General features: G+C 53.8%; 9 protein-coding genes across 9 annotated transcripts; 6 read left to right on the forward strand and 3 right to left on the reverse strand.

The window, feature by feature from the left end:
- Nucleotides 1–3417: 3417 nt before the first annotated feature.
- BBA_07939 (flavin-binding monooxygenase, putative) lies at nucleotides 3418–4872 on the forward strand (the record flags this gene model as incomplete). Its single annotated transcript, XM_008603036.1, has 1 exon — nucleotides 3418–4872. One exon carries the CDS (start codon nucleotides 3418–3420, stop codon nucleotides 4870–4872), a length of 1455 nt encoding a protein of 484 aa, XP_008601258.1.
- A 2796-nt stretch (nucleotides 4873–7668) lies between these two features.
- On the forward strand, nucleotides 7669–8538 carry BBA_07940 (maleylacetate reductase; the record flags this gene model as incomplete). Its single annotated transcript, XM_008603037.1, has 1 exon — nucleotides 7669–8538. One exon carries the CDS (start codon nucleotides 7669–7671, stop codon nucleotides 8536–8538), a length of 870 nt encoding a protein of 289 aa, XP_008601259.1.
- A 269-nt stretch (nucleotides 8539–8807) lies between these two features.
- BBA_07941 (WD repeat domain-containing protein jip5) lies at nucleotides 8808–10170 on the reverse strand (the record flags this gene model as incomplete). Its single annotated transcript, XM_008603038.1, has 2 exons — nucleotides 8808–9853; nucleotides 9909–10170. The coding sequence occupies 2 exons, from the start codon at nucleotides 10168–10170 to the stop codon at nucleotides 8808–8810; spliced, it is 1308 nt and encodes a 435-aa protein (XP_008601260.1).
- Nucleotides 10171–10595: 425 nt separating this feature from the next.
- Nucleotides 10596–11605, forward strand: BBA_07942 (chitinase 18-4; the record flags this gene model as incomplete). The annotated part of the gene is made up of 3 exons (XM_008603039.1): nucleotides 10596–10609; nucleotides 10658–10975; nucleotides 11020–11605. The coding sequence occupies 3 exons, from the start codon at nucleotides 10596–10598 to the stop codon at nucleotides 11603–11605; spliced, it is 918 nt and encodes a 305-aa protein (XP_008601261.1).
- Nucleotides 11606–12854: 1249 nt separating this feature from the next.
- BBA_07943 (glycerophosphoryl diester phosphodiesterase) lies at nucleotides 12855–14099 on the forward strand (the record flags this gene model as incomplete). The annotated part of the gene is made up of 1 exon (XM_008603040.1): nucleotides 12855–14099. The coding sequence occupies one exon, from the start codon at nucleotides 12855–12857 to the stop codon at nucleotides 14097–14099; it is 1245 nt and encodes a 414-aa protein (XP_008601262.1).
- Nucleotides 14100–14642: 543 nt separating this feature from the next.
- On the reverse strand, nucleotides 14643–15887 carry BBA_07944 (PAF acetylhydrolase; the record flags this gene model as incomplete). Its single annotated transcript, XM_008603041.1, has 2 exons — nucleotides 14643–15254; nucleotides 15318–15887. 2 exons carry the CDS (start codon nucleotides 15885–15887, stop codon nucleotides 14643–14645), a joined length of 1182 nt encoding a protein of 393 aa, XP_008601263.1.
- Nucleotides 15888–16925: 1038 nt separating this feature from the next.
- On the forward strand, nucleotides 16926–18608 carry BBA_07945 (uncharacterized protein; the record flags this gene model as incomplete). Its single annotated transcript, XM_008603042.1, has 4 exons — nucleotides 16926–16994; nucleotides 17099–17608; nucleotides 17658–17956; nucleotides 18020–18608. 4 exons carry the CDS (start codon nucleotides 16926–16928, stop codon nucleotides 18606–18608), a joined length of 1467 nt encoding a protein of 488 aa, XP_008601264.1.
- Nucleotides 18609–20642: 2034 nt separating this feature from the next.
- On the forward strand, nucleotides 20643–21180 carry BBA_07946 (uncharacterized protein; the record flags this gene model as incomplete). The annotated part of the gene is made up of 2 exons (XM_008603043.1): nucleotides 20643–20718; nucleotides 20846–21180. The coding sequence occupies 2 exons, from the start codon at nucleotides 20643–20645 to the stop codon at nucleotides 21178–21180; spliced, it is 411 nt and encodes a 136-aa protein (XP_008601265.1).
- Nucleotides 21181–22610: 1430 nt separating this feature from the next.
- On the reverse strand, nucleotides 22611–23871 carry BBA_07947 (uncharacterized protein; the record flags this gene model as incomplete). The annotated part of the gene is made up of 4 exons (XM_008603044.1): nucleotides 22611–23123; nucleotides 23196–23558; nucleotides 23593–23674; nucleotides 23831–23871. The coding sequence occupies 4 exons, from the start codon at nucleotides 23869–23871 to the stop codon at nucleotides 22611–22613; spliced, it is 999 nt and encodes a 332-aa protein (XP_008601266.1).
- Nucleotides 23872–24353: the final 482 nt, after the last annotated feature.

Genomic DNA, 24353 nt, shown 5'->3' on the forward strand with positions numbered 1-24353 from the left:
CACAAATTCGATTCTCAACCAAGAAAGATAATTGAGGAGTTTTTAGGGAAACATGGTCTTGTGGCAAAATATGGATATGGTGTGCGGATAGTAGAGAAAAATAATCGTTGCGGTGTCCATATAATACTTCATTTACATCCCTGCAGCCGCGCATCAGCTCCAGCCGCCTGCGTCACAAATGAGACTTGATTGAACAGCAGCCACTAGAAGTAATGATCTATCATCTTACCTGCCGAGGCGTGAGAGCTAGGAAGATCAACATGTTTCAGAGGCATTTCTCGGATTCTGGAGTGTTACGTATATGATGATATGTGTATGCATACATACATGTAGAGCTCAGCGACCAGGCTCGAATATATGAGCAAATTGAGCTACTAGCTATGTATAGTTGCTGTAAAGACTAACAAGAAACCTGTCTGGTTCCTCTATTACTCCCAGATTTGGTTTCCCTGGTCTGGACTGTCGTGTTTAGATACTCCCGTTTTCCTTTGCCCATTGACTGGTGGTTCGAGTCTCGACCTCCTGCCCATCATGGAATCCCATTTCCAGAGCAAATTTGGTTGCCAAACACATAGGCTGAAGCCAAGTACTCCGTACCCCGTTTGCATATCCACTCACTAACTAATAAAGCATGAGATCGCTGTTCAATATGCAGCCGCAGTCAGCTGGTACGTGATTGGGTGGAGTTTGGGATGCTGCGGGCAGAGTCAGGCCACCAGCGCCGGGAGGGCTGATATCGCTGTGAATGGTCTTTCGGATATTGTGATTGGCGAGTTGTTTCTTCTGTATCGAAAAGATAACTAACTACAGCCGAAAGTCTGCAATTGGGCGCAATTGGAAACAGAGACCTGGGGGGCAGAACAGAGAGGGGGCCAAGACAGCCCATTTCTTTTCGTTTTCGTCTTTTTCGTTTTGCGCTAGTTACTATGAGACTATTCGCTCGAATAAAATTTGCCCTTGATTGATGTCAGAGTCGTGTCGAAATATGCACTCCTAGACTATGACCTCATACTGCTTCCCCAGACAAGAACACAAGCAATGCAAGACGAAGGCGCTGTGAAATGTTTTCCCGCTGTATCCTGATTATTTCCAAAACTCACATCTAATTATTCTCATTTCGAAATGAAGGTTTGGAAATGAAGGTTTGGGAGGCCGCAGACTTGTGCTGCGCCAAAGGTGATTTATGATACCAGCATTCCTCCACCTTGATGCTGGACGCGCCAGAGTCTACGAAGCGCATGGGATGGCGCCGCTCGTGCCAAGGAACACCACAGAAAAGGCCTTTGAGAATGCAGTCGAGGCGTAGACATTGTTAGCAACTGCATTGGCCATTACCGCCCAACGCATGAGCTTTCGAATATCGACGCTAGTTGGGGATACAAAACCTGGGGTGGGATGACTATTTATCTCGTTTGCATTGGAACGGTTTGTTTGGCCCTCGAAATCGTGACGACGACGACGGTGCAATTCGTCTCGAGTACATGAATTTTTTTTTTTTCTGGTGTGTGTACTCGGCGAGGAGAGGCATGACTGATTTGTGCTGTAGCTTTTTTACGTGGCCGAGACGACTTTGGCGTATAGCGTCGGCCGAGTCGCTCGTTGTCTAGCCAAAGGAGGCATGACGGACCAGCAAAGGGCAACACTTGGGTCAAATGATCCCGAATACCGCCTGCGGTGAGTAAATGTTATCCTGAAGTGCAGGGTGTGCCGGCCGTCGCTAATAAACAAGCTGCGGCGTGATTGGGTCGCAGATACAAATAGCAGGTTGGACGACATATGGCACCATGCTATGGCTGTACAAGTCGTGTATGCTGATATACTACATGCGGTTGACAGCAAAAATTTTTCAATCCATAGAGAAAAAGTATGCACGGGCTTCGAGATTGCCAGAGCTCGAAATAGTGTGGTTTGCAGAGGAGCTGCAAGAAGCAGATACATGTCGGCTTTGCACGTTCTTGGCTCTGCCTACGTCGTGCTTGGCATTCGTCGTGGAATGCGCGTTGCTGCGTAGCACCATGATCACCATTGTTAGTGGGGCAGATTCCTTTGTGCACGGCGCACTCTGGAAAAATACTCGAGCATTTTCGATTAACAATATTGCCAATTGGGCAGGATCCAATCAATGGCCCTCAGACTGCAGGCGCCTGGGAATACAAGAGTCATTTGTGGCCACGGTCGTGACAAACCTACCAATCATCTTTCCGCGCTTCAAAACACTTCTTCAAGCGACATCTGGCACCACTCTGATCACTGCGATCATCCGAGTCTGACCATTCCGCCAGGTGGTTTTCGCCCGCACAATTGGCGGGGGCGACGGCCACGGCGACACGGGCGTGGGACATGGACGGCATCTGCCCCAGAGCGTCAACCCGCTCCCCACAAAGCTGACGGTAACGGGGACCGCAGAGCAGCTGGTGGACAATGGCATTGAGCTGCAAAAGTGGCAAATCGCTCGCGCCCGTCTGAGAGGGCTGTTGCTGTTAGTAATACGGGGGAGCCGCCGCCGTCGACAACAGGCGGCGACAGCCAACGCACGCGACACCGAGGCTGCTGTATCTGGCAGCGCGCGCCCGCCCTGAACGAGAGCTCATTAAATTAAGTCTGATAAAATAAATGGAGTTGGCCACTTGATTAGGGAAAAACTCTATTGATGCGCAAACAATTGCACATGATAGGCTAAGGAAGTGTGCTAGACCCCTTTTGGTTTTGGTTGGGGAAACGGAGTCGGCGTGTATGGCGGTACCGGTATTGCGGTATTGGTCTAGTACTGTGGGAAAGGTTACTGTGACTGGCTACCTACACACTGTACCTAGTTACAGGGCAAATCATTAGTAGCAAATATACGCAAGTCGGTCGGCCACATGCATTGAGCACTGGCGACGCAGGGACAGAGGGACGAGGCACAAGACGGGGCCGGAATTGAATGTTGGACAGAATCGCGTGATGGCAAGGCACGCCTTGAGTATCAGCATTGTAGAATGGCGTCGCGACAGCATCTCGTGAAGATGAGAATGGCAGCAAAAATTCGCGGAGAAAAAAAACTAAAACAGGCCATTACGCTCGGGTAGTCGTATGTCCCCCCTTGTAGACTTGCCCGATCTGGGGAAACCAAGTTGGTGCCTCGGCTGAAGGTTGGCTGGCTCCCCGCCATAATTTTTCTACCCTCGGGCGGGGCTTCGGTAATGTTGATGCTTTGCAGCAACTTCTCAGTTAGCAAGGTGGCGCCGAGGCCGCCACTATATATGGTAGTCCAAGTAGAGTTTCGGGTCCCCCAGATCATCCCCCAGGTTCCTGTCATTTCTTTCCCTCAACATATTCCCAATTGGCCCCTTTTCTCCTTTTTTGTTTGGTTATAACAATCTCCCGCGATCATACAATAAGAAAACAAAAGAAAAAAGAAGAAAGAAAAAGAAGAAAATGGCTTCTACCGAGCTGGACCTCGACGTCCTCATTGTCGGCGCGGGCATCTCCGGCATCAACGCCGCGTACCGGCTGCAGACGGACGGCCCCAAGGGGGGCAGCCGCTATGCGATCCTCGAGGCGCGCCACAGCCTGGGCGGCACCTGGGACTTTTTCCGGTACCCGGGGATCCGGTCCGACTCTGACATTTACACGTTTGGCTTCTCGTGGAAGCCGTGGCACAAGCCCGAGACGGTGGCGCAGGGCGCCGACATCAAGAGCTACATGACCGAGGCGGTGCAGGAGACGGGCATCGACCGGCACATTCGCTACCGCCACCGCGTCGTCGCCGCCAACTGGACCTCGCGCGACCAGTGCTGGGAGGTGAGCGTCGACGCCGACGGCGCGCCGCAGACGCTGCGCACGCGCTACATGCTGCTCGGCACCGGCTACTACGACTACGACACGCCCATGAAGGCCATGATCCCCGGCATCGACAACTTTGCCGGCAAGGTCATCCACCCGCAGTTTTGGCCCCAGGACTACGACTACAGCGACAAGCACATGGTCGTCATTGGCAGCGGCGCCACCGCCATCACCGTCGTGCCCGCCGTCGCCGAAAAGGTCAAGCACGTCACCATGCTGCAGCGCAGCCCGACCTACATCATGCCCATCCCCAAGCAGTCTCTCGCCGCCAAGTGGCTCTTTGCCCTGCTGCCGCAGTTCCTCGCCCACAGCCTCAACCGCTCCCTCTGGATCGTCCAGAGCTACATCATGATTTACTTTTGCCGCCTCTTCCCCAACGTCGCCCGCGCCCTCATCCGCACCGTCAACCGCCGCCTGCTCCCCAAATCCGTCTCCATCGACCCTCACTTTTCGCCCAAGTACCTGCCCTGGCAGCAGCGCCTCTGCGCCTCCATGGACGGCGACATCTTCGCCGCCATCCGCAGCGGCAAGGCCAGCGTCGTCACCGACCACATTGACACCGTCACCGCCGACGCCATCAAGCTCAAGTCGGGCGCCTCCTTGCACCCAGACGTCATCGTCACCGCCACCGGCCTCGGCCTGCGCTTCGCCGGCGGCATCGCCATTAGCGTCGACGGCGCGCCCTTTGACATTACCTCAAAGTTCATCTACCGCGCCAGCATGCTGCAGGACCTGCCCAACCTCGTCTACGTCGTCGGCTACGAAAACGCCTCGTGGACCCTGGGCGCCGACTGCGCCGCCAAGGTGCTCGTCCGCCTCGTCAACGAGCTCAAGGCCAGCGGCAAGACGTCGGCCACGCCGCGCCTGGCCAACCCCGAGAAGATGGAGGTCAAGCCCCTGCTGAACCTGGGCTCTACCTACCTCAAAAACGCCAACAAGGTCTTTCCCAAGGGTGGCACCGGTGCCTGGGCGCCGCGCTCAACATATCTGGCAGATTTGTACAAGGCCACGTATGGCGATCTCAACTCGGAAATGGAAATTGTATGAACATGGACTGCGATAATTGTTTGTTCTCTTTCTTCATTCTTGCCACGATTCTTCTTTTTTTTTTTTTTTTTTTGGTCTCTTTTTATAGAAACATCATCTCCATCTTAGACGACGTCGATATACCAGCTTTACACATTTTCCCCCCAAAGATTCCATAAAGAATACAGTTCATAGCAGGAATTTACTTGTTCACCTAATCGTCACAACCAACTCAGACTTGAACGCGACGGACCCAGTCCAAGACACACGCACAACTTTTGACATGTGAAAACTGTATCCTGGGCGTATTTCTGAATCTCAGTGGGTCGAGTTGGCCTCAATGTTGGCCGCCACCTATTTAACGCTAATGCGCCATTTCTTACTGGTCGGCCGTGTATTACTTGGGTTTTTTGCTCACACAGCGCACAAACACGCAAATCATGTCATTTTGGCCAACAACCAGGTGATACGGTGGCCCTGCATTGTCAACGTCTCCCACTTATGTCCCATCTTGATACTGCCTCGCCTTTGACAGCCGAGGTTTGGTTCATCATGCCAAGCTCGTGGGTTGATCATGCACTCCATCTACCCCGGGGAACACGGGGCCATTTTGAGCCTCTATTGTGCCGTCTCCGCGCTAGGGCGGGCCACGCCTTGCCTCATCAAACGTTAGCCTGCCCGTCACTTACCCCAGGCTACATATGATAGTTAGCCCATTACAATAAGTACTAGGTTACAGCCAATCAGGGTTTGGGTTGGGGCTGACTGCACTCCATGTGATTCGAGATAGTTGACCAACTTTAGCTACTACCATTTGGTAACAAGATCCGTCTTCTTCTTCAGTTTCCACTCGTCTCAGCTGAGGAGAGGAAAAAGCTGCGCGACAAGGCCATGCTGAACGAGGCCAAGGTGATATTTGAGCACTTGCTTACATCCCAGGTGGCCGGCGATGTGCACGTCCGCATGAGAAGCTGTTTTGGGCTCTGGAGGAGGGAGGCTGAGGGGAGTAGGAACTGATGATGAGGAAATGAATGACTGTGCGCGATATTTTTATTTCTTTATTCTTTTTTTTTTTTGGTTTGTACGAGGCAAACTGCACAGTAGCTCAAATGCGCGCAACGCATGTATAACGGTTGTACTACACACACAGTCGAGGGGGTAACGAAAACCACCGCTCGCTCATTATTGATGCCATGTTTTTGATTACAACACGCACCAGAAGAAGCCAATGAATTCTTAAGAAATTTCATTAGATCAGATTCTATATAATTTTAGACTAGCTTGTCATCATATAAATGGCATTTATTAGGCGTGAGCTGCTCGGCTTTCTTCTCTAAAGCGGTCCTTTTTTCCCTACATGACAGTTGCACCTTTCACAGAAACAGAGACGAGAAAAATTTACAGCGAGATGAAACAATTCCATCACTATAACTACTAGATTATGATATGCCGCAATGGCCGTCATTGGCTACAATTACCGCTGAGCGACCTGTTGGCTATCAATACTGCTGTTCGAATGTATCCCGAGGTCAAAAAAGTTACCCGAATTTCAGCCTTACGTATTAAACAGCCAGCCGTTTCTTGAATCACCAGCAGAATTCATCCGTTCTTTGAGTGTTGATCGATGGGAAAAGACATGGTAAACGTCGATCTTGTCGGCCCCATTATATGATCTGATTGCTGTAATACCATGAACACGTATGTACGGATACTGTACGAGTCAAAAAGGTGTTGTGATTGGCAGAAAGACGTCATGTACCAGAATCTTCTAATGAGCCCTTGGTGCCCTCTCCAATCTACAGTGATTGAGAGGGGCCTTTGGGGCCTCAAAAGCCTGTTTTGGGCACTGCCTTGCCCATGCTGCCAAGGCTCGCGATTTAATCTTTTGAGACACGACCCGATAAAAAGCAGCCACCAAGGACAAAACACCGTCATACTCTTCCAGGGTCTTGCCAGAAATTCCTTTGTCCCATCATTTAACCCCCCTTTGTCCAAGACTTGGCATCGGCCGGGAGCACAAGACCCGATGATTAAATCATTTACAGCGGTCTTCAGCGGTTTTTCAACGCTCTACAGCGGTTTTCTACAGCGGTCTTCAAGGGTCTACGGTAGTTCCTCCCGATTTTAGTGCATCCTTCTAGGGCAGACCCCGCCGTTACAGTGCCTCCAGTAATTCCGAGCAGCGACGTCAGAATTCGGTTGTGATTAGCTCTGGAGCGCCTCGGACCCACTGTAAACAACGTCGCTAGCGGCCTCTCATTGTTGCACTGAGAAAAACGCCCATGCCGGAAAATGCCCTTTTAGCCGTGCATGGACTTTTTCCCTACCGCATTTTCGCCACTTCCCCATGTAACCTCTTCAACGAAACATTTCCCCTTTCGCCACACACCATTTTCAGCCGTAAAATCACCTTCATCATCTTTCACCATCATCATCATTTAGAAAGCATCTGCCAAACCACTCTATTGGATAGTCGCTACAAATTTGCGCTGTCCAGCGCTAGTTCTTTCTCTTAAGTGCCATCTACACAGCGGGAGCAAAAAGCGTCATTGTGGACGTGCAACCCAGTGTCTGTGCCTTATGAACCAGAGACAAACGGCGTTCGCAGCCTCATTCTCGAACACGCCACCAGATTTAACACGCCACTGAGTACCTGCACTACTGCAAACCCATATCCCACCTCACCGCCGACTTGCATCATCAGCCTCTCACCATTCATCTCACGCTTGGGTATCCATTGTCATTATTTGCTTGTCATCTCCATCCACATTACTCGTCTAGCCAGAGGCCAGATGGAGTGCTGCAGCTGGCTGAGCCATGAATACCAAGTCACCCTCTGCGGCGACGGCGGCCAGCGCCCCATCCGCAGTTTCGCCCGACCACGGGCCGAGAAAGGTTTCATCTTCCAACCGGCCGGCGGTTAAAAACGATCACAACAGCAGACGCGCGCACAGCAAGTCACCTTCCTCATCCTCCGCCTCCGCACCGCGCTCCCGCGTCGTCTACGGCCCTGGTACCATTGTCCGCCTACCCAACGAGCTCGCTCGTCTGCACTTGACGTCGCCGCTCATCGTCGTCAGCCCCTCGCGCATGGCCACTGCTCGCCACATCCAGGCCCTCATCCCCAATCTCGACTCGCACCTTCTCGATTCCGCCCTCGTCAATGTAAAAGCCCACATCGTCGACGACGCCATCGAGAGGGTGACGGAGCGAGACTGCGTCATCAGCGTCGGTGGCACCTCTGCCGTTGGACTTGCTCGCGCCATCAGCATCCGCAAAGCCATCCCTCACATATGCATTCCCACCACTTATAGCGGCTCCGAAGTTCTCCATCTCTTCGATTGTGATGTTCCGATTCCGACCGGTCAGCCGGATGGCGGTGCTGGCAGCGCCGCTGCATCAAGACGTCCTAGCATTAGCAGGCGTAGCATCGGCAGCCCGCCGAGCGATGCTAGGAGCCGCACCAGCGGTAGTAAACACAGCTCAAGACAGAGTGTCGTGAGCGTCGCCAGCCAAAATGCGAAACAACGAGTCAAACCCGCCGTCATCATCTACGACGAAGAACTCACAGCTTCTGTTTCCAAACGCATCCTCATCCCCGCCAATACTACAGGTCGTCAGCAGTGGCCCGACGATGGCCAAAGCCCTCCCTCCAAATGGAGCTTCATGCAGCTGCCAGGCCTATGATGTTTTCGTCCCGTTTTCCTTCTATCGTGTGTCTTTTCGTCTGGCTTTTTCTTCTTCTTTGTCTGGGAGCGCTGGAGCACTGATAAAATAACAAAATGGCGTCCTTTCTTTCTATGTTTTCATGATCGTTCCTAGCCCTTACATCTTACCAACAAAAACGCAAAGGATCAAAATCGTTCGAACTGCAGACCTGTTTATCGTCCATAAAGCGCCGTGGTATCGTCTATATTGTAAAAATATGCAAACGGGACAAAATGTGATCCCATTTTCTAGTCCAATTCGCTGAAGCCCATGATGCCATGCGCGCCCATGGGTCCAAGCTTGCTCTTCTTCATCTCCTTGCGTCGCTTTGCGCGTTGCTTCATCTCCTCGACGCCATCGTCGTCGCTATCGTCGTCGTCGTCGTCGTCCTCATCGCTATCGCTTTCAGCCGGCCGTTTCGAGTTTCGGGCCTTGTTCTCCACCTCATCATCATCATTCTCTTCATCTACTTCTTCTTCTTCTTCGTCTTGGTTCTGGCTAGCCTGCAGCTCGGATAACTCCTCCCAGACTTTGACGGTGCGGCCACCAGCACTAATAAGTCGGTTTTGGCAATCAAAGGATAGCGAGACCACGGCGTCAAAATCATCGTGCCTCAGATTCAACGAACGGTCAACCTCGCGGCTCAGGAGATCCACCACGCGCAGGCTACCATCACCGACACCGCAGACAACCTTTTGTCCGAGGCCGAGGTCCTTGGGAACAGCCACAACGCAGTCGATGCTCTCGCCTCCGCCCTTGCCCCCATCAACAATGATGCGTTCTTGCTGGTCGTCCCAGGCACCTTTATCCCACAGTGTCAGGATGCCCGAGCCTGAGCCAATCGCCACCATTCCGTTGCCTCTCATCTTCTTCGGCCCCAGACCGTGCACAAAGCAGGCGTCCAAGAGCTCATCCTCTTGGTCCTCACTCCGAACGAGGACGCCGCGACGTACATCGGTCACAGCCAACGTGGTGCCTCCCGTGCTGACCCACTGTTTGGAGAACCCGCTCGTGCTCTCCTCTGTCGGTGGCAGAGGTGTGATGGACGACACGTAGTCGGCGTGGGGGAAGTGAGTCTGTGCTGGCTTCTTGCCAGGACGACCGTCTCGAAGATCTACAATGTGTAGAGCGCCAGAGTCGGTTCCCAACAGCAAGCTTTGGGGGTTTAATACGTGTAATAGTGTCGGCGCATCGGGCTGTGTGCTTGTGGTCGGAATTGCCATTTTGGAAATGACTTTGCCGTTTTCGGGGTCGAAATACTTGACAATCGCGTCCGTACCTGCCGAGTACATGGCTACATCCTCCAGTCAGTCATATATCGCATAGTTCTCGGCAAGTCGTGTACATACCGCTGCCATCGTGGGAGTATGCCAAACAGCGGCAGCTCCCTTTGTGCCGCCTAGTTTCCCACGTCGTCTCCAGATATCCTTTCCCATCGCTCAGCACGCTGGTGTCTCCGTCGACGCTCTCATCAGAAGAAGAGCTAGGTGGCAAGCGGAATGTCTGCACGTGGCCATTGGAGAGGCCGACTGTAAGCAACGGCTCCGAAGGGTGCAGTGCTGTCGCAAACACCTCCGCTTGAAGCGGCAGCGTGCAGAGGTTCTCAAACATGGTAAAATTGACGTCAGAGGATCTACCCGAGGCAGCAAGCCTTCTCTAGGATTTGAGAAGCGTAACAGTAATTTCAAGGCGATTGGAGAATTTGTTGCGCATAACAAAGCTGCAGTTTGAGCTGTTCACGATGGAGCTTGCCAACTTTTTTTTCTCAGCGCGGAGCGCCCCTGCCTGCGGGCCACTATACAGTGCGCGCACAGTGTCCATCAGACACTACTGTGCTGCCAGCTGCAAGCAAACGAGTGGCCTGCCTTCACACTTGGACTTGACATATCCGGAAAGTTTGTGTTTGGTGTCATCGACTTAAGAAAAGTCAGCGAGAATCCTTCGTGATGTTTTGTATGTGCATAGCCCAGTGGGTGCTCATGTGCTTATGGGCTGTGGCTGTGGCTGCTATTGCACCCGACTCACCACGGTGCATCATGTATCTGACAGGGTGAGTTCACGAGCAATCGGAAGTAAAGTACTATGCTGACAGGCATAGGCAGCATGATATTGTACCCGGAGATAGGGCACTGAAAGAAGGAATCACTCATGTCATTCTCGCGTTTATGCGCTCCGAGACGTTCAATGTTGAGCCGCCCCTGGTCAGCTATCCGCTTTTCACCACTGTGCATGAGGTTCGCCTGAGCTTTCCGTCTAGCACAAAAGTGTTGGTTGCCATAGGAGGCTGGGGCAACTCAGCGGGTTTCGAAGAAGCCGCGCAAGATGCTGCCAGTCGAAGTCGCTGGGCCAAGAACGTGAAGCGAATGGTAGAGACGACTGGGGCGGACGGCATCGACGTAGATTGGGAATATCCTGGGTAAGAGAATGAAGCCTGCTTTGGCCTGATCTAACAAGTTACAGCGGCAATCGTGATGATTATAAGATCATCCCCAATGATCAGCGCGAGTGGGAAATCGACGCATATCATCTGCTTCTGCAGGCCCTTCGCGAGACATTGGGCAGTGACAAAATCCTTTCGATTGCCGTTCCAGGACTGGAGCGCGATTTAATGGCATTCACGAGCGACACGGTGCCAAAAATTGTGGACGTGATCGATTTTATCAACATTATGACGTATGATCTTATCAATCGTCGAGATGCGGTGGTGCGACATCACAGCGGCATATCTGACTCGAGGGCATCCGTGCAACGATATATCGACCGGGGTGTCCCAAGGCACATGGTTAATTTAGGACTGGGCTATTATGTGAAATGGGTCATGACGAAAGACTGTAGGACAGATGATGTTCTGGGATGCCCAACGCAACTACTCGAAAATCCGGAGACTGGCGACGACCTGGGCAAGATAGGCGCCTTCAGCTGGCACGACACGGTACCTGACGAGCTGAGCGAATCATTCTCGAAGGCCTCGGATTATGGCCAGTACTTCGAGGACGGTAGCTACGGATATTGGGATCAGCATGCAGCATTGCTGGTGGACATTTGACACCCCGGCAGTCATTGAGCGGAAGATGGACGAATTGGTGGGATCAATGGGGCTTGGTGGAGTTTTCGCCTGGGGCCTCGGGGAGGATGCACCCGCCTTTTCAAGACTTGCCGCGACCGTTCGAGGTATCCGTGCCTTGCATAATTCTCACGAAGAAGGAAAAGATGAGCTGTGAAATAAGCAGAGGCAGGTACTGGATGGCAGGGCAATCTTTTTATTGAAAAAGCCGTGGCTGCCAGCCATCATGCGATGCTGTTGATGCATTTGCAGCCTGCATTTATTAAGAGAGGAGCTTCATGGCGCACCACGTGAAAATCCAGGGAAGATACTTCGCACATCACTGAAAATTGCTCGGCAAATAAAGCTGTCTGTTAACTTACATCTCAGTTATCAAAACGGTATGGTGCTGAGATAAGAAATTGCGCATTGTCGCTGAAAGTCAACTTTATCTGGCTGCCGACAAATCATGTACCCCAATGCAGGCACGTCTCCGCCACGCCCAAGCCATTGTCCCGCCTCTCATGCACATGGTCGATGTCCTCAAGCCACAAGCGGGTCACACCTTGATACAATGCTCACATGCCAAGAGAAGCGTGCCTCACATAAGGGCATCTGATAGCAGTGGCTGAAGTCCAATACCACACGAGGTTGGCTTATCGGCTTATTTATGACCGCGCCGTGCATGCATTGCGGCACGGCCAACTCTGCAAGACCGTTCAAAGGATTCCGGCGGGAGGTCAGTTGGCAAAGCAGCCAAGTTACGGGGCCCCGCTGGCGTCGGACTTTGCCAACCGAACTTAACTTGGCATCGCAACGATGTACTAGTCGGACATAATGGAACGGGGTGAACCGAGTCAGTCGCGTCGAGGATCCAACACTATTTATACGTTACCGCTATTCTACACATCCACTCGAAAGGTTTCTGGAACTGAATACTCCACAGAATCGGTTCGCTCTGCCCGAAAGTAACCCGACATAGCCTTAGTCGCTTGCGTTCAAGGACGACGATTTGTTTGCTCAAATCATGTATGCAAGACCCCAGTCGCCAAGCCACCTCTCTGGGCTGGTTAACGGGTGCATCCTTGCTTGCGCGCCACTGAATAAACAACGTGCCCGCACTAGTCGTTGAGTCGCGACGAGCCGAAAGGGACCAAGGAACTTATAAGTAGTGTGAGGAGGTCGCTCTCTGTTCCGCGCGTAGTCTACGGTTAGAAACCGGTCGTATTAGTTCAGCAAAAGACCCCTCGCCATGCACGTCATCAAGTCCCTCCTCGCTGGTCTCGTGGCCATTGGCCAGGTCTCAGCCGTGCCTTGCTCGCCTTGGGTCGTTAAGCCCATCAAGAAGATTGAGCTCGGCCCGCGTCCTTACTACCTTATCGAGAGCCTCACTCCCGGACCCCTGAAGGCCAAGCTCGCGTCGTGCACCGAGATGGACATGAAGCCCAGCACCTGGTCTATTGGCCATCGCGGCGGCGGCACTCTCCTGATCCCGGAGGAGTCGCGCGAATCTATTATGGCCGGCTCGCGCATGGGCGCCGGTATCCAGGAGTGCGACGTGAGCTTCACCAAGGACCGCGGACTAGTCTGCCGCCACAGCCAGTGCGATTTACACACCACGACCAACATTGTTACTATCCCGGAGCTAAACGCCAAGTGCAAGACGCCGTTCCAGCCGGCCGCCAACGGCCAGCCGGCCAAGGCCGAGTGCTGCACCAGCGACCTCACTGTGGAGGAGTACAAGACGCTGTGCGCTAAAATGGACGGCTTCAACGCCACAGCCACCACCCCCGAGGACTACCTGCACGGTACCCCGGCCTGGCGCTCCGACTTGTACGCGACCTGCGCCAAGGTCATGACGCTGCAGGAGCACATTACGCTCGTCCGCTCCCTGGGCCTCAAATTTACCCCCGAAATCAAGACCCCCATGGTGCCTATGCCCTTCCAGGGCAACTACACGCAGGAGATTCATGTGCAGCAAATTATTGACGCGTTCAAGTCCAATGGCATCCCGCCTAAGGACGTGTACGTGCAGAGCTTCCTCTACTCGGATCTCCTGTACCTGATCAAGAATGAGCCCGAATTTGGCAAGCAGGCCGTGCTCCTCGACTCCAGCGGTGACAAGCCCGCCACCCTCGAGATGGCCACGGCTAATCTCACCACCTACGCTGAGGACGGCATCCAGATTGTCGCACCCCCCATTGGCTACCTCGTCCACTCCGAAGGCGGCAAAATCTTGGCCACCGAATACGCTGCCAAGGCCAACACACTTGGCCTCAAAATTATCACCTGGTCGCTGGAACGCTCGCCGCCCGTGGCCCAAATCAAGGCCAATGGCGACTACTACTACGACAGCGTCAAGGATCTTCTTAAAACTGATGGTGACATTTTCACTGTGCTCGATGTTCTATGGCAGCAGGTCGGTGTCTTTGCCGTCTTTTCCGACTGGAGCGCCACTGCTACCTACTACGCCAACTGCTTCGGCATCGAGGTCTAGTCGCCATGTCGCGGCTCGATTGACATTCTCTGTACATATACATGAACCTGATGTTCCTTTGACGACTGAAACTTATGGGATTGGGAAGAGATTTGAAATCGCGATGCGATTATCACTTGATGAAGCTTGTACATCTATACACATTTATTCATCCTGCATGCTATTGGTGATGTGCTCCACGTCTTTAATGTAACTGACTAATGCGGTTTGATCATGTCAGTCGCTTGAATAGGCATGCAGCAACAAGGTAGGTTATATCTTGCGCGTTCAGCTTTTGGCAGGGCGGCGGAGTGGGCTGCCGGTTGCCTTTTGCTCACTAACACTCCGCGCAGCCTGATTTGCAACGGGGTTCTTTTGGTCAAACCTAGAAAACTCTGACTATTGCATCAGTTTCACCCAGAAAGAGAGCCAATGAGACTAAGATGAAGGCTTGTGCCGCGGTTGGACAGATGCTCGAGATCTCCAACATTACACTTTCGAGGTACAAACTTTCCACACTTGGCTACTCTAACATATTCGTCCGACTAGCAAATCAGCCATATCTTATAGATGGCTCCTCGTGACTTCCAAACTCGAAAAGCGCTCATGAATCTTGTCAACCCCCTCAGTGCGCCCCTCAAACGCAAACTCGAACCCGGCTACTAGCGCTCCCGTGATTGCCCGCTCTGCCTCGCTCGGGTCAATCGTGCCAAAGGCCTCCCGCAGCTTCTTGCGCACCTCTTCCGGCTGCCCGTCCGCAAACAGGGCCCCCAGCGTGGCACCATCGTTAAACGTGCCGTGAGTGCTGTTGGCAAGTGCTATCTCGGCCGCGGGCCCGCGTAGGCGCGGCCAAAAGACGTCCCACGAGGGGTCGGTACGCGCGTGCCCGGCAGTGCCAAATTGCATTGTGGGCGCCGAGGTGCCCGCGGTCAGGAGGGGCCCGCGCACACCGCCGTCCATGTTGACGGCGCCGCGGACGACGGGGCGGCGAGAGGAGGGGGAGTAGGAGGAGGAGCGGTCCGCGAGGAGGATGGAGGCGACACCGCCGAGGGAGTGCCCGACGGCGGCGGTGCGCGAAAAGTCAATGGTGGAGGGGTACTGCGCGAGGATATGGCGGCGCGCGGTGTGGTTGGAGTGTAGCTGCGAGAGCACAAAAGAGAGGTCTTGGGCGCGAACCTAGAGCACGTTGTCAGTACGGCCGCTGCACAATTGTTGTGCTGCTGGAAAGGGGGGGTGTACCTCGAGAAATTTGATGATTTCAGGCTCGGTGGCGTTAAACTCGATAGACTTGACAACAGACCCATCCGGAAATTCGATAATGTCCGCATCGTACGGATGATCGACCGTCACGACAATGTAGCCCTGACTCGCCAAATCCCGCGCCTTTACGCCGTACAAGCTGCGCGCGATGCCGAGCCCCGTGTCGTACAAGACCAGCGGGAAACTCTTCCTCGTCGTCCTCTTCTTGTCGTCGCCACATGGCTTTTCCAGGCTGCAGTACTCCATGGTCAACTTTGCAAACGAGTCGTTGGGGAGGCCAATCTCGGCCGCCGTCTGGCCGTAGTGCGCCGCGACGGCGGGCGTCATGTACGGCAGCGTCTGCTTGTTGGGGCACGGCGCGGACACGGGCAGGTACGCGGACACGGGCACGCGCCGGCTCTGCGGCGTGCTGGCGTAAGGGTCCTGCCGGGCGTGGTCGGTGAGGAGGAGGGTGCGGTAAGCTACGCCGTAGGGGCCGCTAGGGCCGGGGACGAGGATGGCGGCCGCCGCAGCAGCGGCCAGGGCGGAAAGGGTGAAGAATGGTCGCATATTGATGGCTAGAATCTTTCAGAAAATGGCTGGTGATCTGATAAAAGATGCTGCTTAGGCTTTGAAGTTGGGGAGTCTTGCGATGGCTTTTATAAAATATTTCGCTCAAGGAGCGTTGTCGGCGCTCGATCATTTCCGAGGCCAGGCATCCGAAGGCGATGGATGCCCTTCCATGCAAAGCTACGTAAACACTGTCCACATTGTGGAACAATAATCAAGGTAAGATGGACGAAGAGGAGTCACCTTGACTGCGCGTCTCGCATTCACGCAACATTGCATACTTGACGGCCCCCCGTTCGGGTAGGCTGATTCAAAGCTCCGCATCGCAAGATGACTTCCTTTTTCGGCTCGCCCACGAGTGCCAAGAACCAAGTGAACATCTAGGCTGGATCGGGCCGCTTGGCACGCCGCCGCTTCCTGTAGCCCGGCCGTTGTGCTGATGATCATGGCAGACTAGACAAGCATCTTTGCCGGCCAGGGCAGGACCACGAAGACTCACCCTTATGACCGTTCGCTTTTGGTGCCATCTTTCTATTTTTCACACCACCTCGATGAATGCATCCACGCAAATGGATGCCTAGCAAGCAGCACTTCAGGCAACAGCACATCAAAGCGGCGCTGCATCTCCAGCGTCGGTGGGGGGCGCTCTCAAGTTGCGGACCAAACGCTGCCTCGCATCGTCAGCCGCACCGGGGCTGGACCTGTAGAATCAGCACAGCCGCGCTTTCAGCCCGGGCCTGATGGCTGCAGCCCGAACCTCACATATCTGGTCCTCTTCATGCAGACATCCCTTCATTGGGAGATAATTAGCAACTCCTTTAGCAACGCGCGTCCCATGCACATCGCTCGGATTGCATCTCACCACCACAGGGCTATACCTGCGTGCAGGTTGTGCGGCTGCGCGTCTACGCTCATCTTGTAGTTTGCTATGCGAGGACTTTTAGCTTTTTAAACAAGCAGAGAGCGTCGCGTGGCAGCTTCGTTTGTCCTTCGAGCCAAGGTGCTGGGTAACTAGTGATGCGCCATCACCAACCCTCGATGCTAGGACCATTTGACCGTCGACTCAAGCGATCGCGCTGTCAGCGTTGTGCAGCGAGCCATCTCAAAGTGCGTCATATATCACTGCTTCATTCTGTACCAGGCGATTTTCCTATTCGGGCAATATTGTCGCGAACGCTCTCAAGATCCTATCAGGCTAACAAGAGTCGCAGTGCTCGGGTACGAACCCTTGCGCCAACTGCAGCCGCAAGAATACGCCGTGCATCTACGCGACGGCCGCAAGCACTGATGTTCCTATAATCATAGTTGAGAGCAGCAGAGCGGTCGTGTCGTTAGCCACAGCCCGACGGAGGTCGGCCGCGGCGCCCCGGGCCAGCCCCGCCCTCGACGACGAGCGATACTTTTACTATTTTGACGTGTTTGCGCGGCGGAATAGTTTTAGCGGCAAGAAACACTCATTTACAGATGATGTGAAGCAGATGAGCGAATTGCAGACAGTGCCGTATTTTCTCAACTCGATACGCGCTCTTGGCGCGATTCAAGCATCCAAGCTCGCGCCGTCGTGCAGCACGCGCCTCCGAAGCGACACTTGCATGAGTTACGCGCTGTATGCCCAAGCTGTCACAGGGCTGCGCAAAAGTCTCGACAGACAGAAGCAAGGACTGTCTGTTACGAATCGCACAGCGCTCTTATGGACGACGCTTTTTCTCGGCATGTTCGAAGTACGTCCCGGCGATGCCCCGTCCAGATTACAGACTAACCCGGGAGCAGCTCATGTCGGACACGAGCGGAACGGGGTGGCTGCAGCACATGGTGCACGGCACCAGCAAGGGTCTGGCTGCGTCGGGCCCGTCCATCTGCGCCGCGCCGGCTGGGGCGCGAATGTTTCAGCAGGCCAGGATGTTTGAGGTGTGTCGAACGATTGTGTTCAACGACCGGTCACTCCTGACGCGGCCTGAATGGACCGCGGCCTCGCAGAGGTTGTGGTCCGACGACCGCTTCTCGGACGACTGGCGACCGCTGGACGCGCTGGTGGACCTGATGCTGCTATGTTCCGACCTACGATACAGGTGCGCAGGCGAGCCCAAGCGAAAAATGTTGCTGACATGAAGCGTCACTGACACGAAGAGTAGAGCAAACCTGTTCTGCCTCGCTGAAGATGCCAATCCTAGCACAGGCGTACCCGAGAAAGCGCGCGAAATTGCTGGCACGGGCATGGCGCTGCGAGCCGCGCTGACCGCGTGGCACAAAGCCTATCTGGAGTCGACCGAGGACGGTGGCATTGTCGACGGGCGGGCGCATGAAGACGAATGTGGCCTGCTGACCAGACTCTTCTGGTCCGCCATCAGCATCTACCTGTCGGGCACTTTCGACTATGAGATGTACCACTGGCGACGTTTCGTGTTGGCGGTGCCGACGCTCGACGCGGTGACGGTGCGGGGGCACGTCGAGACCATCTTGTTGCTCGTCGAGCACGCGCTAGACCGGAGCAGTCTGTCGCCGTTGCTTTTTCTCTTTCCGTTGCGCATCGCGGGGGCACGCTCAACCCGGGCGCCAGCCGCACAGCGCGCGCGGGTGCTGCGCATCTTGGACGCGGTAGCGGAGCGTTTCGCCGCCGGGCAGGCGATTAAGGAGGCATTAATAGATGCATGGGTATCAATGGGCGTGGGAACGACCGATGATTGCTCCAAGGTTCATCAACTGATGTGCAGCAAGGGCTGAAAATTCTTTACTGGCTATGCCGCCTCCCTTGGCACGCAGCGTGTTTCGGGTTGCGTCATGAATGTCTCGGTGTGGTGTGTGCCCATGTGTCATCGGCGAGTTCGCCGGTTGGCGCATCTGAAACCCCGTCTGAGCAGGCGGCGCCCAGCTCGTGTTCGTACAGGGAGAGCTCACGCCACAGTGGAAGCTGCCGAAACGGCGTGGCGCCAGGTGCTAGATGAAAAAGCAGAGTCGCAAATGCAAGCACACACATGCATGACTTGTCGCAGTTATGCGTACGCTCTCGGCTCTCTGCTGTGAATTTAACGGTAAAACAAACACCAATGCCAAATTTGTTCCTTTGAATGGCGTATTGTCATGGTTGGGGACATGTGGCGTGAGCACTTGCAGAGCTGTATGCTTGGCAACGTGTGCACTCTTGCTTAACTTTGCGGGCATTGCCGCACGCTCAGATGCGGCTGCGAATCTAATTCGAAGGCGAGAGGGCGAGTGGAATATGCAGCCGATTAAGTAATAGATAAATCATTCAATGGCTTGTTCCGCATGCCCCGGAAAGGCCGTGGCTCCGAGAGTTCCATTCGGAAGGTAAACGCTAAGCCACCTGTAGCTGCTGGCATGACCTCACCATTGAGTAATTTAATTGTCAGCCACAGCCAGCGCTCCAGGTTCGACAGAAGCTCGACAGGCTGCTATTCATCCGTTGGTGGTGCAACGTGCCAGTGCGACTGCATCGAATTGACCGTTGTACCAGTACGTAATTAGGCGCCAGCAGAGCTGCGAACTAAGAAGCTAACGGCCGTTGATACATGCAATTGTGCACCTGCTGCATGAGGATTCGTTGAGCCGATCAAGACCCTAGCTGCTTGGTGGTGTGTGCCATCAATCGTACTCGGTAACTATACGGGCGAATCGGGTAGGAATCGAGCGGCGGCGCTGTGGCTTGGGGGATTTTCCCAGCTGTAGAGGAACGACTGGTAAGCCGGGCTGACGATTTGGGCCAGACTAGTGTGGTGAGTGTGAGCGGAACCGGCATTAAGCTCGCCCTTTGCGGCAAGAAGCAGGAAAACTTTGCTGTGTGGGTGTAGAGGGACTGGACCAGAGAGCGCCGTCAATAAAGAGGGGGATTGGGTCGCTGCGACGCTATGCTGGGCCAGGTGGACAATGGCAAATTGAATTGAAAGACGGCCGACGAGACGGATCAAAGTATCTAGATTATGTAAATATCGCAGCAGGCGTTGATGATCACGATGATGAAGAGAGCGGATGGTAATAAATAGACCAGAAGGAGACTCAAGAACTCGTTGCAGGAGACCCCACAGGTTGGCGAGAGAGGAGGAAAAAAAGTAGGGCCAAGAAAAGAGTGACGTCAATCATTGCGCCGGTTTAAGCATTAGGCACAGCTCGGTTCGCCGACTGAGCTGAAGACGGGGAACATGGCGAGTCGTACCAGCACAACGGAACTGCGGAACGCCAAAGTTAGGCGTCTACAGATCATTATGTATTGATTTCAATAATATCAGCATTGTTGAAAAAAATGCAAAGCTGTCTTTTTTCTTTACGTTCCAAGGCCATGAGCAATCCACTTATGGCACGCATCGGGCGCAGCTTTACCAGTACAGCTAGCGCCAGCCTGGAAACATCCCACTGTAGCTCCCCACTTGGAAACTCTGGCTAACTCCTTTCTAGGGGGCGGTGGTACCTGTTTTAGGGCGCCGGAGCCGGAAACTGAGCAAGCTCTGGGCGCTAACTAGATGCTGTAATTATATTAAAAAAAAACCTGCTTCCATCCTTGCGTCAGCTTGCGCACCGTCTCTGCCATTCCAGTCGGTCATCTAGCTTCTCCGTCTCCCCCCTCCTACCTACATACCTCCTGTTGTCCTACATTCGTACAGCTGCATCTTTATTCACTGTCTCTCTTACATCCGCATAAAACGCTCGCTCGCTCGAAAATCCGAACCGTCCTCCTAGAGACGGCTTCACCTGGCAAAGACACCCACACCTAGACGCACGCGCGCAACAACAAACACCGTCGCAATGGAAGGCATCTCCACCATTGTCCACGCCGTTCTCGTGGTGTTTCTCATCATTGAGCTGGGCCTGACTGCCTACTGTACGTAACCGTCTTCCATGCGCGCAGCAAGAGCTGCAAACGTCGCAATATTCCTGCGACTCGCATTCGCGACAGCAGCGTCACCATCAAAGGACTCAAACTAACGCGCGCGCGCGCGCAATCGCAGTGGTTGACCGATCCAACGGCAACGAGTCCCGCTTCAACTTCATGCTTTTCAACTCTATCTGGACTTTCGTCGTCGTCCTCTACACCGGCCTCGTCAAGCGCGTCTTCTCTGGCCTCTACCACGCCATCGTCGGCCTGGCCCTTCTCGCCCTTACAGCCATCTTTTGGTTTGCTGGCTCCATCGCCATCGCCGCCAAGATCCCCGTTAACTGCCACGGCGTACACGACTGCCAGGTCGCTCAGGCTGCCACCGCCTTTGGCTTCTTCCTCTGGGCCATCACGACGGGCCTCGCCGTCATCGAGGGCCTCGGCTCGCGCGGCGGAGCGCGCGTGTAAGCGGCGGTCAATGGACGAAGAGACGACTGCTTTTGGGGACATGGGAATGGCCGAGGCTACTTCGCACTCGACGCGCGCGTCGCTTGAGTACGGTAGAGCGCCTGGCCGCCCCTGTCTCGATTGCAGCTTGCGCGCCTGTACCTAGGACACTAATGATTGTACATGGTCTGTTGGATCGCCAAGGAGTTGCTTCTTTTATGTCCGCCTGGGCTGTCTGATTTACTTTTTTTTTTCTACCTAATCGGGATTATATGCGCGAGATACCCTCGAGCCGCTGTCTACGCGATGATGCGAGTACGAGTTATTCTTTTTGTTCTTGGATAAACGCCCTGGGTTTGAACGGGCACGGCTACAATGACGGGTACGACCACGGGAGTAGGCGGATTGGTTGGTTCACGGGAAAAGGGAAGAGCCCACCTAATGAGGAAGCTGATTGTCATGTCACGATACACAAAAGACGGCGTGCTTTATTCCCTGCGTCTTTACTTAGAATCTGGTAAAATATGTCATGTTATGTATAACTCCTTGATTGCCGATTCTACCCGAAGAGAGAAAAGCCCGTCACCTTGGATAATGAAACAAAGTACTGTTGTTCTACACTCCAAGTGACAGCGAGCCTGCCCACCAAACAGCAGCTTCGTCCTAACTTCCTGCGTAACCTCCCAGCTATGTCCCACCAGGTCCCCAAATGTCGCCATGCATTCGCCCTATGGCTTCGTCTGTGGACTTCGTCCCTGGACCCAGCAGGATCGCGACGCCCCTTGACCATGAGCCGCGCGAAAGCTGGCAGCGTTTTCCCGCGTCCGGCCGGGCCACGAACCAGTGCCCCCAACGAACTCTTGTAGTGCGTTTACTGCAAGGCAGATCAATGTATATAAATGATCGGTATGGGACTCGAACCCATCTTCACGGATGAAGCCGCCTGGCCGACCTGGAGAGGGCGATTACCCGTAACAAAAGCGGTAGCTCGTAACAAAAGCGGTTGCTCGTAACACAATGAATGATAGGGTTGCCCCAAAATAACAGCAAGCGTTGGCTCGTAACAAGAAAATAATATAGGGTTGCCCCTAAAGAACAGAGAGCACTGGCTCGTAACAATGAATATAGAAGGGTTGCCCCAAATGACAGAGAGCGGTCGCTCGTGACAAGAGAATATGATAGGGTTGCCCCCAAATAACAGAGCGGTCGCCCGCGACAAGAGAAGAAGATAGGGTTGCCCCAATGACAGTGAGCGGTCGCCCGCGACAAGAGAATAGATAGGGTTGCCCCAATGACAGTGAGCGGTCGCTCGTGACAAGAGAATAAGGTAGGGTTGCCCCCGAATAACAAAGAGCGGTAGCTCGTAACAAAAAGCAAGATGGGGTTGCCCCCAATCAACATCACCACCCCCCCCCCCCCCCTTTCACCATAACATCCCCTCATATCTTTCCCTAATACCATTCAACCTCCTCTACCTCGTCATAAGACGGCCAATCTTCCAACTCACGTTCTTGTGTCACATCAATATTCATACACTGCAGTGCAGGAATCTTGGTGGCGTTTTCGGCAATGTCGGCATTGGAAACGATTTTATAATCCTCCTCAACAATAGTAGAGGCGACGGGAGGAACAGCGGGAGCAGCAGTGGCGGCAGCGTCAGCAGCAGCAGCGTCAGCAGCAGCAGCGTCAGCAGCAGCAGCATCGACGGCAGCAGTATAAGCGGCAGAGGCGACAGTAGCAGCAGTCACAGCAGTAGCATACTTGGCTTGAGCGGCAGCAAGAGCCTCAGCACAAGCGGCAAGCTCAGCACTGGCAGCGGCAGCAGCACTAGCAGTAGTCTTGACAGCGGCAGCCCTGGCAGCTGCCGCTGAAGGAATTCCAGCAGGAGAAGGCGAAGGAGGAGGGGGAGGAGGAGGAGGAGTTGTAGAGCCGGCAGGGTTACCCTCTAGCAGTTTGCGCGCCCACTTTACAATTCGTTAGTCATTTGTTTGTATGATTTGTGTAGATTGGCAGACTAGGGTAGGGGCTTAACTCACGCGTCTCCTTGAAGCAACCTCGACCTCAACCTGGCGGCCGCGAAATTTCCAGCCACGGAGCTCCGTCTGAGCGCGAAGAAACGGCTCACGATGGTCGAAACCGACCTCGACCCTGCCTCGGTGCAGTTTGATGTGGGTGTCGCGGTCGGCAGCCTGCCAGAAGAAGTGCATGGCTGGGGGTTGCAGGGCATCCGAGGTCATTTTCTCACGGCAGGCTTGCTTAAAGTCTGCGCATGGGACCCTGTAGCCGATGCTTTTGATCACCAGCAGCCGATTCTTATCACGGAAAGGGGCCGTGGCCTGCTCAAACTGAACATCAATGGGGAAGTGTAACGACATTCCGCTAGAGCGTAGAGTATTAGTCTAATAGGGTTCACAGATACGAATGATAACTTACGTTGTTGTTTGGTGATGGTGGTATTGGTATTTGTAGTAGTAATAGTTGTTGTTGTTGCTGCTGTTGTTGTTGCTGGTGGTAGCTGGTGTTATTGATGATTTTGTAATGTTGGTGGTGAAAATTTTGGCCTCAGATGCTTCATATACTTGTGTGGATAACATGTGATCTTGTGTGCGCCTGTTTAGGGCTTTTGGAGTCCCTCCTCCTCCTCCTCACCTTCAGCTCACTTTCTCCTTACATAGGCAAGAAACCATGCCTGAGTTGAGCCCACAGCTGCATGGCTAACTCGGGTGTTTCTCTTCAGTTACAGAAGGGTCTCGTACCGCAGCAGGCTTTGCTGCATGTGATGATATCTCTAAGCGGGCGAAGTAGTAATTCAGGCCGACTTGTGCTCCTGCTGACGCTCATCGTCTTGATCTGATGGCCTATTTATGCATTATTACGTCCGTCGCAATGAGAAACGAACGTGACAACAAGTATATAACCAGAGACTCGCTGCCATTTGTTATTAGACGTCTCTGTATCATTTACGAGCCCAATCGTATCCTATGCCGTCGAATTGCTCCTCGACATGCAGTCGTCCGCTTTTGGCAGACGTATGTATGTCGTGAATTCGCCATACCTAGCTACGCGGAGCGTTCGTCTGAATGGATGCATTTTGCGTTTTAAAGATCACTGTAGCAATTAGAAGTATAGAGTATCGCCTTCATTCTTCCTTTTTTGCCGAAAAAGATCTATTTTGTTCGACAAGAATGCTCTGT

This window comes from Beauveria bassiana (genome assembly GCF_000280675.1).
Source record: "Beauveria bassiana ARSEF 2860 unplaced genomic scaffold BBA_S00029, whole genome shotgun sequence".
Classification (NCBI taxonomy): domain Eukaryota; kingdom Fungi; phylum Ascomycota; class Sordariomycetes; order Hypocreales; family Cordycipitaceae; genus Beauveria; species Beauveria bassiana.